Source organism: Lithobates pipiens, unplaced genomic scaffold, assembly GCF_037356315.1.
Source record: "Lithobates pipiens isolate NorthernLeopardFrog02 unplaced genomic scaffold, aLitPip1_a1.2 Scaffold_28, whole genome shotgun sequence".
Taxonomy (NCBI): domain Eukaryota; kingdom Metazoa; phylum Chordata; class Amphibia; order Anura; family Ranidae; genus Lithobates; species Lithobates pipiens.
Window position 1 is genome coordinate 215,892,658 of NW_027507789.1, and position 12,852 is coordinate 215,905,509.

The window sequence follows — 12,852 nt, forward strand, 5'->3', positions numbered from 1 at the left end:
TGAGGATTTGTTTCTAGCACAAAAAATAAAAACAGCAGAGGTGATCAAATACCACCAAAAGAAAGCTCTATTCGTGGGGGAGGGGGGAATGACGTCAATTTTGTTTGGGTGCCACATCACAGGACCGCACCATTGTCAGTTAAAGCGACACAGGGGGTAAATCCTTCCGGGGGCTGAAGTGGTTAAAGTGATACTAAAAAGTCTTCTTTTTTTCTTTTTATAGAAACAGAGTTCAGCTTTAGCCATGAAAAGCCCCAATCTGGGCTCTCTTCTCTATTCTACATCCGGAATCTTATTGTTGCGCTTGCCCTGAGCACATAGTACATGTTCGGGTCAAAACAAAATCCTGCTGCCATTCAGGTCAATTACCATTTTTCTCCGACGTCCGCAGAAATATCATATCTGCTGGTATTCGTTGATTCTGCAAAGTAAAAAAAATAAATAAAAATAAAAATACAATTAGCAAATGTAATAAATATCTAACTAATTTAGACCCCTTTCACACCAGGGCGTTTTGCAGGCGCTATAGCGTTAGAAATAGCGCCTGCAATCCTCCCTAAAACAGCTGCACCATTGTCTGTAGTGTGAAAGCCCCGAGGGCTTTCACACTACAGCGGTGCGCTGGCAGGACGTCAGGAAAAGTCCTGCCAGCAGCTTCTTTGGAGCGGTGAAGGAGCGGTGTGTTTACCGCTCCTCCACCGCTGCTCCCCATTGAAATCAATGGGGCAGCGCTGTATTACCGCCGGCAAAACGCCGCTATTGCGGCGTATTGCCGGCGGTTTTAACCCTTTCTCGCCACTAGCGGGGTATAAGCGCCCCGCTATCGGCCGAAATGCGCCACAAATCCGACAGTAAAACGCTGCTAAAAATAGCGGCGTTTTACCGCCGACGTTATGGGCGGTGTGGTGTGAAAGGGGTCTAAAGATGAAGAAATGCATATCTTGAAAGCTTAAATAATTACCCCTGAATAAAAAAGAAAAATCGCTATTGAAGCAATCTTTTCAATGGCAGAGCCGTTTAGAATCTTTAAACAGTTCCACTTATTATCAAAGTTGTCTCCACTTCTGGAGCTGAGAAGGTGGAAAATGATGCAAAGGATCTGATCACCTTAAAGTGGAACTAAACTCAATCAGTCAACATACTACTTTAATTTTAGCGCGATACTAAAATCTTTTTTTATTTTTTTTGTTAAAAATAACAAAGATGTTATACTTCCCTGCTCTGTGTAATGGTTTTGCACAGAGCAGCCCCGGCCCATCCCCCCTGCTGAGTGCCCCCCCCCCACAGCGAGCAGCTTGCTATGGGGGCGCCTGAGCAGCAGCTCCAAGTGTCTATTCAAACACGGAGCCGTAGCCCGGTCTCGCCCCCCATTCTCTCCTCATTAGCTCCCTGACTTTGATTGACAGCAGCAAGATCCAATAGCACCGCTCTTGCCATCTCAGCCAATGAGGAGGGGAGTCCCGGGCAGCGCGAGACACTCCTGCAACTTCGCTGGATCGAGATGGGGCTCAGGTAAGTATTGGGGGGGCTGCTGCACACAGAAGGCTTTTTATCTTAATGCATGGAATGCATTAAAAAAAAAAAAAAAAAAAAAAATAAATGATGGAAACAACAGAGCTGCACAATTTTGGATAAAATAAGAATCAATTTTTTTTTGCTTAGAATAAAGATAACAATTTTCTCACGATTATCACGGTATAATATTTATCACATTATACAAATTGGGCTAACTATACTATTTCGTTTTTTTTTTATTATTATTTATTAAAGTGTATTTTTTTTTTTATTGCGTTTAAAAGACCGCTTGCCAAATACGGTGTGACATAAAATATTGCAACCACCATTTTATTCTATAGGGTCTAAAAATACAACAAAGACGACCCAGGTCTATTGGAGCAGTTAGAATCCTATATATAAAAAAAAAAAAAAAAAAAAAAAAAAAAAAGGGGGCAATCATGGGATAACATTGCACACCCAAAACTCCAGCAATTGGTCTCCTCGGTTCTCGGATGTTTACAGAGTGTTAAAAGAAGAGGGGATACAACACTGTGCTAAACATGGCGCCACCTCAACTTTTTTGAGATGTGTTGCTGCCATCAGTTACAAAATTAAATTTCTAAGTTAGCTTATTTTTCTTAAAAATGGTCTCTTCTCAGTTTAAAATCCATTAGATTTTTTTTCTAATGTTTAATGTCTAAAAGGTTTTCTTTTTTTCTATTTGTGAATAAAATATGAGATTTGTTTTTATGTCGATTTTATACAGCGCCTCATTTTTTGGGATTAGTTTGTACTTCATACAAAAAAGGACAGACGGGTACGGTGACCTAACAAACATAGTTGATGAAGTGCCGGATACCTTCTCCACAATAACGAGGTCCCCCACTTGTATACCGGAACTCCTAACCTTCACTGTGCCTGAAAAGAAAAAAGTATATATCACATATATCAGCTACTAGCTGACTTTTTATATATATAGTTCTGTATATGTTATTTTTCGGATGTCACCGTTCGTTTTTTAGCATTAAAGGCTTACTTTTTCTAACGTTACTACGCGATTGGAGTCCCTTCGTTTTTATGCACTCGTGGCTTTGGGCCTGAGTGCGTCTATTTACAGATTGGAGTGTCCATCTGCCGGGCTTTTCCCGCATCTGGCTGAAACGATTGTTGTTCATCATTAAAGACGCAGAGGGCTCGGAGATATCCGAAGATATTCCTGTCCCCGCAGAGGGCTCAATCTGCCTGTGCGTTTGACTCTGCTCTTAAGGGGGTCCACCTGTTCTGGTAAGAGTTCCCACTTATAGAGTATCTTCCTTCAGATTGAGTCCCGTCTTCCTCTCTCCATTTTAACTTATCCTCAGTGAATGGTGATGGACATTGGAATACACAACCTTAGAGGACTTTGTTGTTGAGCTACCATATTTAATCGGCGTATAACACGCACTTTTCCCCCCTAAAATTAGGGGGAAATCAGGGGGTGCGTGTTATACGCCGATAAATACGGTAGATCAACAAAGTCCTCTAAGGTTGTGTATGTTTCTAAGCCTTTTTACCATTCTCGGCAGCTTCCGGGTATTTTCGGCCACACTCGGCCTTTCTCAGCTATCTTCGGCCGTTCTCGGATATTTTTGGCCGTTCTCGGCCATTCAGAGAATGGCCGAGTGTGGCCGAAAGCCGCCGAGAGTGGCCGAAAATAGTCGAGAACAGCCGAAGATAGCCGAGAATGGCCGAAAATACCCGGAAGCAGCCAAGAACTACCGAGCGCTGCCGAGATACACAGGACATCCGCTCTGTATCTCGGCGGCGCCATTTTTAAATGGCAAACACACAGACAAGGCTGTAAACGACAAGGCTAAATGGATGGCTGCAAATGACACGGACAAGGCTGCATTGATGGGCATTTAAATACGTTTTTTTTTCCTTAAACTTCCCTCCTAAAAGTTTTTTTTCTTTTAAATTCGCTCCTAAACTTTGGGTGCGTGTTATACGCCGATAAATACGGTATATTCATTTCTTCATTTATTAATTCATTTTTATCCCTGTTTGATCCTTGCGCATATGGACATTTGTCTGAACGATCATTAGTGCAATAGTTGCTATCCTAATTTTGTGTCACTTTGAGTGTGATAGTTTACTTTTAGCGCAACTTATTTTATAACACTTATTTGCCCCATAGGGATATTTGATGGTTTTTGTAGTTTTGCAGCTTTTTTTGTAATTTTTTTTTTTTTTTTTTTTTTTTTTTACGCGCTGTATTTATTTCTATATCAGTACAGTATAGGCTGCAAATTCAACATCATTTCACGTGTTAAAGTTTTGCAATTCAGAAAAAAATAAATAAAAATAAAAATAAAAATAAAAAACTGAAAGTGACTTTATCTAGATACCAGTGCACAAGCAGCTGAGATTAGCACTGGATTACAGTGCCCTAAGCCCTTGTACACATGGTCGGACATTAAGACCACAAAATCCGTTAGATTTTTTTCCGACGGATTTTGTCCGAAACTGGGGTTGCATACACACGGCTGGTGACAGCTTGGAATATTGCTGCAGGAGCTGAGTGCCATGCAGGAAGGTGAACCTTTTAGCCCCTGTACACACACGACAAAGATGTTGGAAAATCCGATCCTTCGGAACGTGATGACGTTCGTTACGACGGGACTACATTGCGGCTAGTAGCCAATAGCTTTGGTCTCGTACTTTCATCTAAGCATGCGTGGCACTTTGTTCGGAATTCTCAACACGTTGTGGGAAAATTTTATATCCAGCTCTCAAACTTTGTTGGTCGGACATTCCGATGGAAAAAGTCAGGTCCACACACGGTTGGATTATCCGACAACGAGGTCCGATCGGACATTTTCCATCGGAATGTCCGACCATGTGTACAAGGGCTAAAAGGTTCACCTTCCTGCATGGCTATCAGCTCCTGCAGAAATATTCCAAGCTGTCACCAGCAATCGGCCCAAAATGAGGTCCCTGCTCCTTGCCAAGCCTTTGAAAAGGAAAACAGGAGCAAGCATAGAAATAAAAGGCCTTAGCCTGACCTCTCGTTGTAAGCTTGCTGTAGATCTGCGAGTTGACTTCCTTATCCCTCACGAAGCATCTGATCTCCTCCACAGCCTCACGGATGATGGTGACGGCCAGGACAAACCCCTGTGAAGAGAACGGATACAGACCAATTTATTCATTCTTTACTTGGTAAAGAGTTATAAAAAACCCCAACTGTGTCTGTTTTGCCTAACACAATAGAAATTACATGATTTATGCATGATTGTATCCACAAGCTTTCCATTGTGTTTGGCAAAATAGCTAAACCCCAGCTCAAGGCACAAAAGCATTCACTTAAATACATTCTACATTAGCCACGAAGGTTATGAATCCATTTTGGGTGCGCCAAATGCCTTTAAAAACCCAGACTTCACCTGCGTAACATAAAATGTGCCCCTTTTTAACTAATGAGACCACCAAGCTACTCATTCACTCCCTTGTCATCACTCACCTTGACTATTGCAACTCTCATAGGCCAACCTCTCCATAAGCTATCCCCCCCTTCAGTCCATCATGAATGCTGCTGCCAAACTCATCTACCTTACCAACCTCTCAGTGTCTGCCACCCCTCTCCGCCAATCCCTACACAAGCTTCCACCCAGAAAACGAAATTCAAAAAGCCATTCACAACTCTCCCCGCTACATCACCAATCTTATCTCCAAATATCACCCAAACCGTCCTCTCCTATCTTGACCTTCTGCTCTCAAGCTTCCTTGCCTCCTCCTCCCATGTTCCTCTCCAGAGCCTCTCCCATCCTCCCATACTCTCTACCTCAATCTGTCCGGCTATCTCCCACGGCAGCTGCCTTTAGACGATCACTGAAAACTCATCTCTTCAGGGAAGCCCATCATGCTTCCAACTAATATTTCATCACTTCCATCAGTTTACCCCCCCCCCCCCCCCACAGTTACAACCTTTTCTACCACTTGCCCCACCCACTTAGATTGTAAGCTCTTCTGAGCAGGGCCTCTTAACCCTCTTGTATTTTGTTGTATTGCATCTGTACTGTCTCCCTTTTATATTGTATATTATGGAATGTCCGCTTGATCAGTAGAGGAATCTTCAGGAACACAAACTATATACACATCCAGTATATACACACACTTCTTCTATTCCACCTCCAGCACAAACTTGCTTTTAGAACTACAACACTCAGGAAAAGCTAGCACTGACAACTTGATCCAACACAGATGATCCAAAGTAAATGCCCTTTGCAGGCAGGGACCACGGGCCCCTTTAGAAGTGTAGCAAAAAGAGGACTTTGGTGGTAGCTGTCCCATTCCTGTGGCTAATGCTCCCAGTACCACCCCTTCAGCCCCCCGCCTGGCTGCAGCTGCCCATTTCACTAGCCCTCCTGGCTGCTTCTCCACAGTCCTCCCATACTGACTCTGCATCCATCCCAGACTGCTTGCACCCAGTCCCTTCAGGCATGCCTCTCGATCCTCTGACCGCAACACTCAACAGCCCACGTGGCTGTCTTCCTCCCTGGGGATTTGCCCGGCAGTGTTGCTGCTGTCCTCTCTTTGCTCCCGTACCTCCTGGTCAAGATCCCTCTGTGTGCCATAAGAAGGGGTCCATTCCACACCCGAGCCCAGGCCCGAGTTCACCCCCCCTCCCCCCAGACAAGGGGGCTACTCTCAAAAGCCTCTGACAGCCTTACATTCCATCTACATCTGCTACCTGAACTCCACTGTCCCAACCAGGCTGACCCTGAGTATTTGAGGGGGCCTGCCCGCTGCCAACCCATCTGTTGGATTGATCAGGGCCCTCATTAAAGTCCAGCCAGCTTCTCCTAGACTCCTCCCAACTGTTTCTGGAATCTTCTCCACGCTTCCAGCAAGCAGGAAGGAGTCACTAGAGATGCTGTCCGTGACGGAGTCATCCAACCTACCCGAGTCACTCAAACCCTGACCCAGAAAAATACACAGGCTTGGCTGCCAGCCAAGCCTTAATTTACCTAGACGAACAAAAAAAAAATCCTAACATTAGCACTTTAGCCATGCTAGGGGGGTGTGCCATAAACCTATTCTAACTATCCTGTTAAGGGACAATGCCTTTACTTACCTATGCTGAGGGTGCTCTGGTCCAGTCATATGATCTTTCCAGGGGCCAGGTTCAAGGGAAAGGAGAGAACAGAGACAATGGCTGAAGAACCTTGGACAATGACGTCACCCATAGACTTTACCATGGGTTATCCTTTATCAGCTGTCCCTCTTCTATACTAAAGCCATTGCTTGGGAGCCGTTCACAGCGCCCTCAGTAGAGGTAAGTATAGGCATTTTTTCCCTTACGGGGTAGTTAGAATAGGGTTTAGAATGGCAGGTTTTGGTAAAAGCGGGTTTTAGTAGTTTTAAGTTAGGATTTGACTGGACTTCTACTTTAAGTGGTATAACACCTCAATGAATCTGGGCCAAGGTTACCAGTTAAAGCAGACCTCCACCCTAAAGTAGAAGTTCCACTCATCGGAACCCTCCCTCCTCTGGTGCCACAATTGGCACCTTTCAGGGGGGAGGGGGGGTGTAGATACCTGTATAATCCAGGTATCTGCACCCACTTCCGGGAATAGCTAGCTAGTAGACCCCCCCATTGTGTTCTGGGAAACGCACAGTTCCCAGGACACAGCGGGGACCAGTGAAGACGCGCAGTGCGACTCGCGCATGTGCAGCAGGGAACCGGGCAGTGAAGCCGCAACACTTCACTTCCCGATTCCCTGACAGAGGATGGTGGCAGGGGGCACCCGAGAGACGAGCGATTGCTCGTCATCTGCTCCCAACATCGCTGGACCCTGGAACAGGTAAGTGTCCGTTTATTAAAAGTCAGCAGCTACAATATGTATTTGTAGCCGCTGACTATTAATATATTTTTTAAGGTGGCATTCCACTTTAATGAAGATGTGACCTGAATCACAGATGAACAATGAGAGGTTTGTATTAAAAAGTACAAATGTGCCAGTTATTGCAAAACTGAATAAAAAAAAAAAAAAATGAAGGTAAATTTCAATAAAGCATATGCAAAACAGTTAAAAAAAAAAAAAAAACAAAAAAAAAAATGCAAGAAGTGTTGTCAATTTTTGAACAAGGTTTTACAAAACGGAAAATAAAAAATAAAATAAAAAAGCTCCACATTAGCCATTTTAACTTTTAGGAATAGGCCCCAAATTTACCAAAATAAAATTAAGAAATTAGACTGGAGGCTGTTTTCAATCCACTCACCAGAGGAACCCAGAAGGTATAGAGGGGTCCGAGGCGCATCTCGGGCACAAACTGCGAACAGGCCAGCAGTAGGAAATACAGGTTGAAAAAGTATTTGAATTGATTGAAGAGAATCTGAAAAACGAGAGAACAAAAAAATACCAGATTGTCATTACTAGACGAACAACCATACAAAAACATCTCGTGCTACTTTATGGAAAGCATACGCAAATGGTAAACACCAGCAACCAATCAGATTCTTGATCCCAATTTCTTTCTTGGACTAGGAAATTGGTAACCCAAATCTGAGGAATTGCAAAGACAGATACCTGCTTCTCCTTCAGATATCAGTTGTAATTGGCACTCAGCTTACTGATATTCATTATTGGCGATATGGTTTTATGATGAAGCAAAGAGCAATGAGCAAAGTCGAGCAACCCAAACGACTTTACTTATACAAAACGCTGTAAAAGTCTGTTTTAGACTAAGCATAGATGGATACAGGCAGGGGTGTTGCTGGTTCTACAAAAGATCTGGGGCTAGAGCCCACAGCAGCGTAGTAAAGAAAGTCATACGCTTGGGCGGACATACACACATATATACGGTATACAGTAATATACATATGCCCAGAGAGCCTCCCCCTTGCATCAGGGTCCCCAGAGAGCCTCCCCCTTGCATCAGGGTCCCCAGAGAGCCTCCCCCTTGCATCAGGGTCCCCAGAGAGCCTCCCCCTTGCATCAGGGTCCCCAGAGAGCCCCCCCCTTGCATCAGGGTCCCCAGAGAGCCCCCCCCTTGCATCAGGGTCCTCAGAGAGCCCCCCCTTGCATCAGGGTCCTCAGAGAGCCCCCCACCTTGCATCAGGGTCCTCAGAGAGCCCCCCACTCGCATCAGGGTCCCCAGAGAGCCCCCCCACTTACATCAGGGTCCACAGAGAGCCCCCCCACTTACATCAGGGTCCACAGGGAGCCCCCCCACTTACATCAGGGTCCACAGAGAGCCCCCCCACTTACATCAGGGTCCACAGAGAGCCCCCCCACTTACATCAGGGTGCACAGAGAGCCCCCCCACTTACATCAGGGTGCACAGAGAGCCCCCCCACTTACATCAGGGTGCACAGAGAGCCCCCCCACTTACATCAGGGTGCACAGAGAGCCCCCCCACTTACATCAGGGTCCACAGAGAGCCCCCCCACTTACATCAGGGTCCCCAGAGAGCCTCCCCACTTACATCAGGGTCCCCAGAGAGCCTCCCTACTTACATCAGGGTCCCCAGAGAGCCTCCCCACTTACATCAGGGTCCCCAGAGAGCCCCCATCCCCTTGGAAACCCCTGAAGAGACTCAAGGCTACAGCCCCAAAAAGCCACCCCCTAGCGATGCCACTGGATACAGGTCTCCCCAGTAAGGATGGGCAAATATCTCATGTACACTTGAAGCACACCTAAATGTGGTCATGCTATGGTTAATTAAATATGTTTACTTAGCCAAAAGCAGAAATGATAAGACTTGCCATCTGTAACTTATACCGATTTCTATGGCTTTGTGCTGGTGTTTGTTCATATTTCCTATCAAAAATGGTATAAAAACATTCAAAAACCGTTTGGTTTAACTGAAATCTAATTGGCTGGTATGGATGACTGTACATATTTCTTTGCACTATTGAATACCCTGTGAATAATCCCAATTTTTGGACTTGCTCAGTCTGTTGAAGGACAATTCCAGGCAACAGGTTAAAGCAATACAGGACCTGCTAATGCCATCCAGGCAGCAAAGGTTTAAATAAGTCCACTCAATTTACCATCCAGGTGAGTTTTACACAATCCCCTTGCAATCAGATTTAGGTCATTTTTTTCATAGTCCTCTTCAGGCAAGACTTCTGGCCCGAGCACACGATCCGAAAAATCGGACGAAAAATACCGCTTTTGACGCCATCGCACGATAATCGGATTGTTAAGTACAGAGCTTCCGGGAGCCGATCGCGACAGTTCCTCCGATATCATTTGATCGGACAAGCATAAAAATTTTCCTCGTATGATACCGATTTTCGTTCAGTCGGTACGGTTGTTGTCCGAAATTACAATATAAATACACTACAACCCATGACATCGCTTTTTTTCCCCTGTCGTATGAGAATTTGCGACTTTAGTAACCTATTCCATTTCTACTTGCGACTAGTAAGCGGAAAAGCCGGACGATCTGTCGTCCGATTTTCGGTATCGTGCGTACGGGGCACAAGGCCCCTTTCACACATGCAAGGCAGTATGTGTTTTTCCATCTATCCATTTGATGGATGAAAATTGGACCTCAATGCATCTCTACGGAAAAACAGACGTAAACAGATGATCAGCCATTTACATCCTCTTCGGTCAACATCAGTTTTTTTGGAATGGATGAAAGCCCTATCTTTCCATGCGTTTAACCACTTAAGCCCCAGACCATTTTGCAGGCTAAAGATCAGAGCACTTTTTGCGATTCGGCACAGCGTCACTTTAACTGACAATTGCGCGGTCGTGCGACGTGGCTCCCAAACAAAATTGTCATCCTTTCCCCCCCCCCCCACAAATAGAGCTTTATTTTGGTAGTATTTGATCACCCCTGCAGTTTTTATTTTTTGCGCTATAAACAAAAAAGAAGCGACAATTAAAAAATAAAAAAATAAAAATGCATTATTTTTTACAAATATCCCCAAAAATAAAAAAACTATTTTTTTCCTCAGTTTAGGCCAGGGGTTGACAAATTTGCTTGGAATCTAGGAGCCAGCTAAAAAATTTAGGAGCCGGGTCCGTGACCGCGATCTGGACCTGTCCCTGGCCTGACATGGAGACGAGTGAGGGGAAGATAGCCCCGCCCCCAGCCCCCCACCTGTCTCCAAGTCATTGCCCATAGCTCTTAGAGGGACATTTTTAAATTGCATTTTAGTGTAAATATGAGATGTGAGGTCTCTCTGACCCCAGATCTCATATATAAAAGAGGACCTGTCATGCTTTTTTTCTATTACAAGAGATTTTTACATTCCTTGTAATAGGAATAAAAGTGACACACGTTTTTTTTTTTCTTTAAAAGAACAGTGAAAAATAAAAAAAATAAAAGTTAAAATAAGAAAAAAAAATTGTTTTAAATGTGCCCTGTCTTGCCAAGCTTGCGTGCAGAAGCGAACGCATATATGAAAGCGGTGTTCAAACCACACATGTGAGGTATCGCTGCGATCAGTAGAGTAAGAGCAATAATTCTAGCCCCAGACCTCCTCTGTAACTCAAAACGTGCAAACCTGAAGAATTTTTTAAACGTCGCCTATGGAGATTTTAAAGGGTAAAAGTTTGTCGCCATTCCATGAGCGGGCGCAATTTTGAAGCGTGACATGTTGGGCATCGATTTACTCGGCGTAACATTATCTTTCACAATATAAAAAAAAAAAATTGGGCTAACTTTACTGTTGTCTTTTTTTTTTTTTATTAAATAAAAAAATTTTCCCCAAAAAAAGTGCGCTTGTAAGTCCGCTGTGCAAATATGGTGTGACAGACAGTATTGCAACGACCACCATTTTACTCTCTAGGGTGTTAGAATAAATAATAAAAAAAAAAAATACGGGATACCCCCAGCTATGCTGCCCCAGGCGCAAGGTCGCTGATTCTAGTCGCCAATGCGACCTGGCGACCGGGTTTTGTCGAGCACTGGTTTAGGCCGATACGTATTCTTCTACATATTCTTGGTAAAAAATTATTAAAAAAATAAAAAATAAAAAATAAATCGCAATAAGCCTTTGATTGGTTTGCGCAAAAAAGTTATAGCGTTTACAAAATAGGGATAGTTTTATGGCATTTTTATACATTTTTTTTTTTTTTTTATACTAGTAATGGAGGCAATCTGCGATTTTTATCGTGACTGCAAAATTATGGCGGACACATCAGACATCTGACACCTTTTTGGAACCATTGTCATTTATACAGCAATTGGTGCTATACAAATGCACCGATTCCTGTGTAAATGACACTGGCAGTGAAGGGGGTTAACCACTAGGTGGCAGAGTAGGGGTTAAGTGAGCCCTGGGGAGTGTTTCTAAGGCCGCGTACACACGGGCGGATTGTTCGCCCAACTTTGTCCGCTGAACAGTGTTTCAGCGGACAGTCCGCTCGTGTGTGGGCTTCAGCGGACAGTTTCAGCGGACAGTCTGACGAACAAAGTTTTTCGGAATTTCCGTAAGACAGTCCGCTGAAACTTGGTTTCAGCGGACAGTCCGCTCGTGTGTAGGCTTGTTCGACAAACTAAGTTTCGCGCATGCTCAGAAAGGATTTACACGGCGAAGGTTGCATTGCAGTGTATTGGACGTCGTATTTCTAGTCCCGTCGTACGTGCCGTTCACGTCATCGCGCACGCTTTCAGCGGACTGTTCGTTCATCGTGTGTGGTCAAGTCCGTTCATGCAAATTTTGAGCGGACTGTTTGTCGGATTGTTTGACGAACAAAGTTGGGCAAACAGTCCGCCCGTGTGTACGCGGCCTAACTGTGGGGGGAGGGGTGTGTGTGTGACACGTCATTCAGGGCCGGGACAAGGGGTGGGCAGGAGGGAAGGCTGCCCAAGGCACTGTTTCATGTGAGGTGGGGGGGGGCACCACAAGAAAATTGGGGGGAGGGGATTTGTGTTGGAAAGAGGGATTTGGGGGGGCAGCAGAAAGTATTGTTCTAGGAGGGGAAATTTGGGGGTATGCTAAAATTTAAGGGGAGAAGGAATGGGGGGGGGGGAGAAGATTTGTGCTAGGAGGGATGATTGGGGTGCTTTGTGCTGGAAGGAGGGAGGGATTTGCAGTGGGGTTATTGGGAGGGGCAATTTTAGGGGTAGATAATATGTGCTAGGAGGAGTCATTTTTTTTTGGAGGGGGGGCACTTGAATTGAGGGGATTTGGGGGATGGAGGGGGGGTAAGATTTGTGCTGGGAGGGAGGATTTCAGCAGGGGAACAGATTTGCACTGGGAGGAGGGGGAATTTATGCTTAGGGAGTAAAAAAGATAAGTGCTCAGTTTTTTTTTTTGGTTTTTTTTTTTGGGGGGGGGGGGAGGGGGGGTTTGATGACACATAATGCTCATACACATTGGGGGCGGGGGGGGAGCAGTTTGGCATGTTT

General features: G+C 44.8%; 1 protein-coding gene across 1 annotated transcript in view; it reads right to left on the reverse strand.

The window, feature by feature from the left end:
* ATP9A (ATPase phospholipid transporting 9A (putative)) overlaps window positions 1-12,852 on the reverse strand; it is a 177,004-nt gene that overhangs the window by 125,170 nt on the left and 38,982 nt on the right. Inside the window, exons 3-6 of the mRNA XM_077460534.1 lie at window positions 7,759-7,872; window positions 4,542-4,650; window positions 2,357-2,415; window positions 370-421 (exon numbers count right to left, since the gene is read on the reverse strand). Of these exons, the coding sequence (XP_077316660.1) occupies window positions 370-421; window positions 2,357-2,415; window positions 4,542-4,650; window positions 7,759-7,872 (334 nt within the window). The remainder of the gene's footprint in view (window positions 1-369; window positions 422-2,356; window positions 2,416-4,541; window positions 4,651-7,758; window positions 7,873-12,852) is intronic.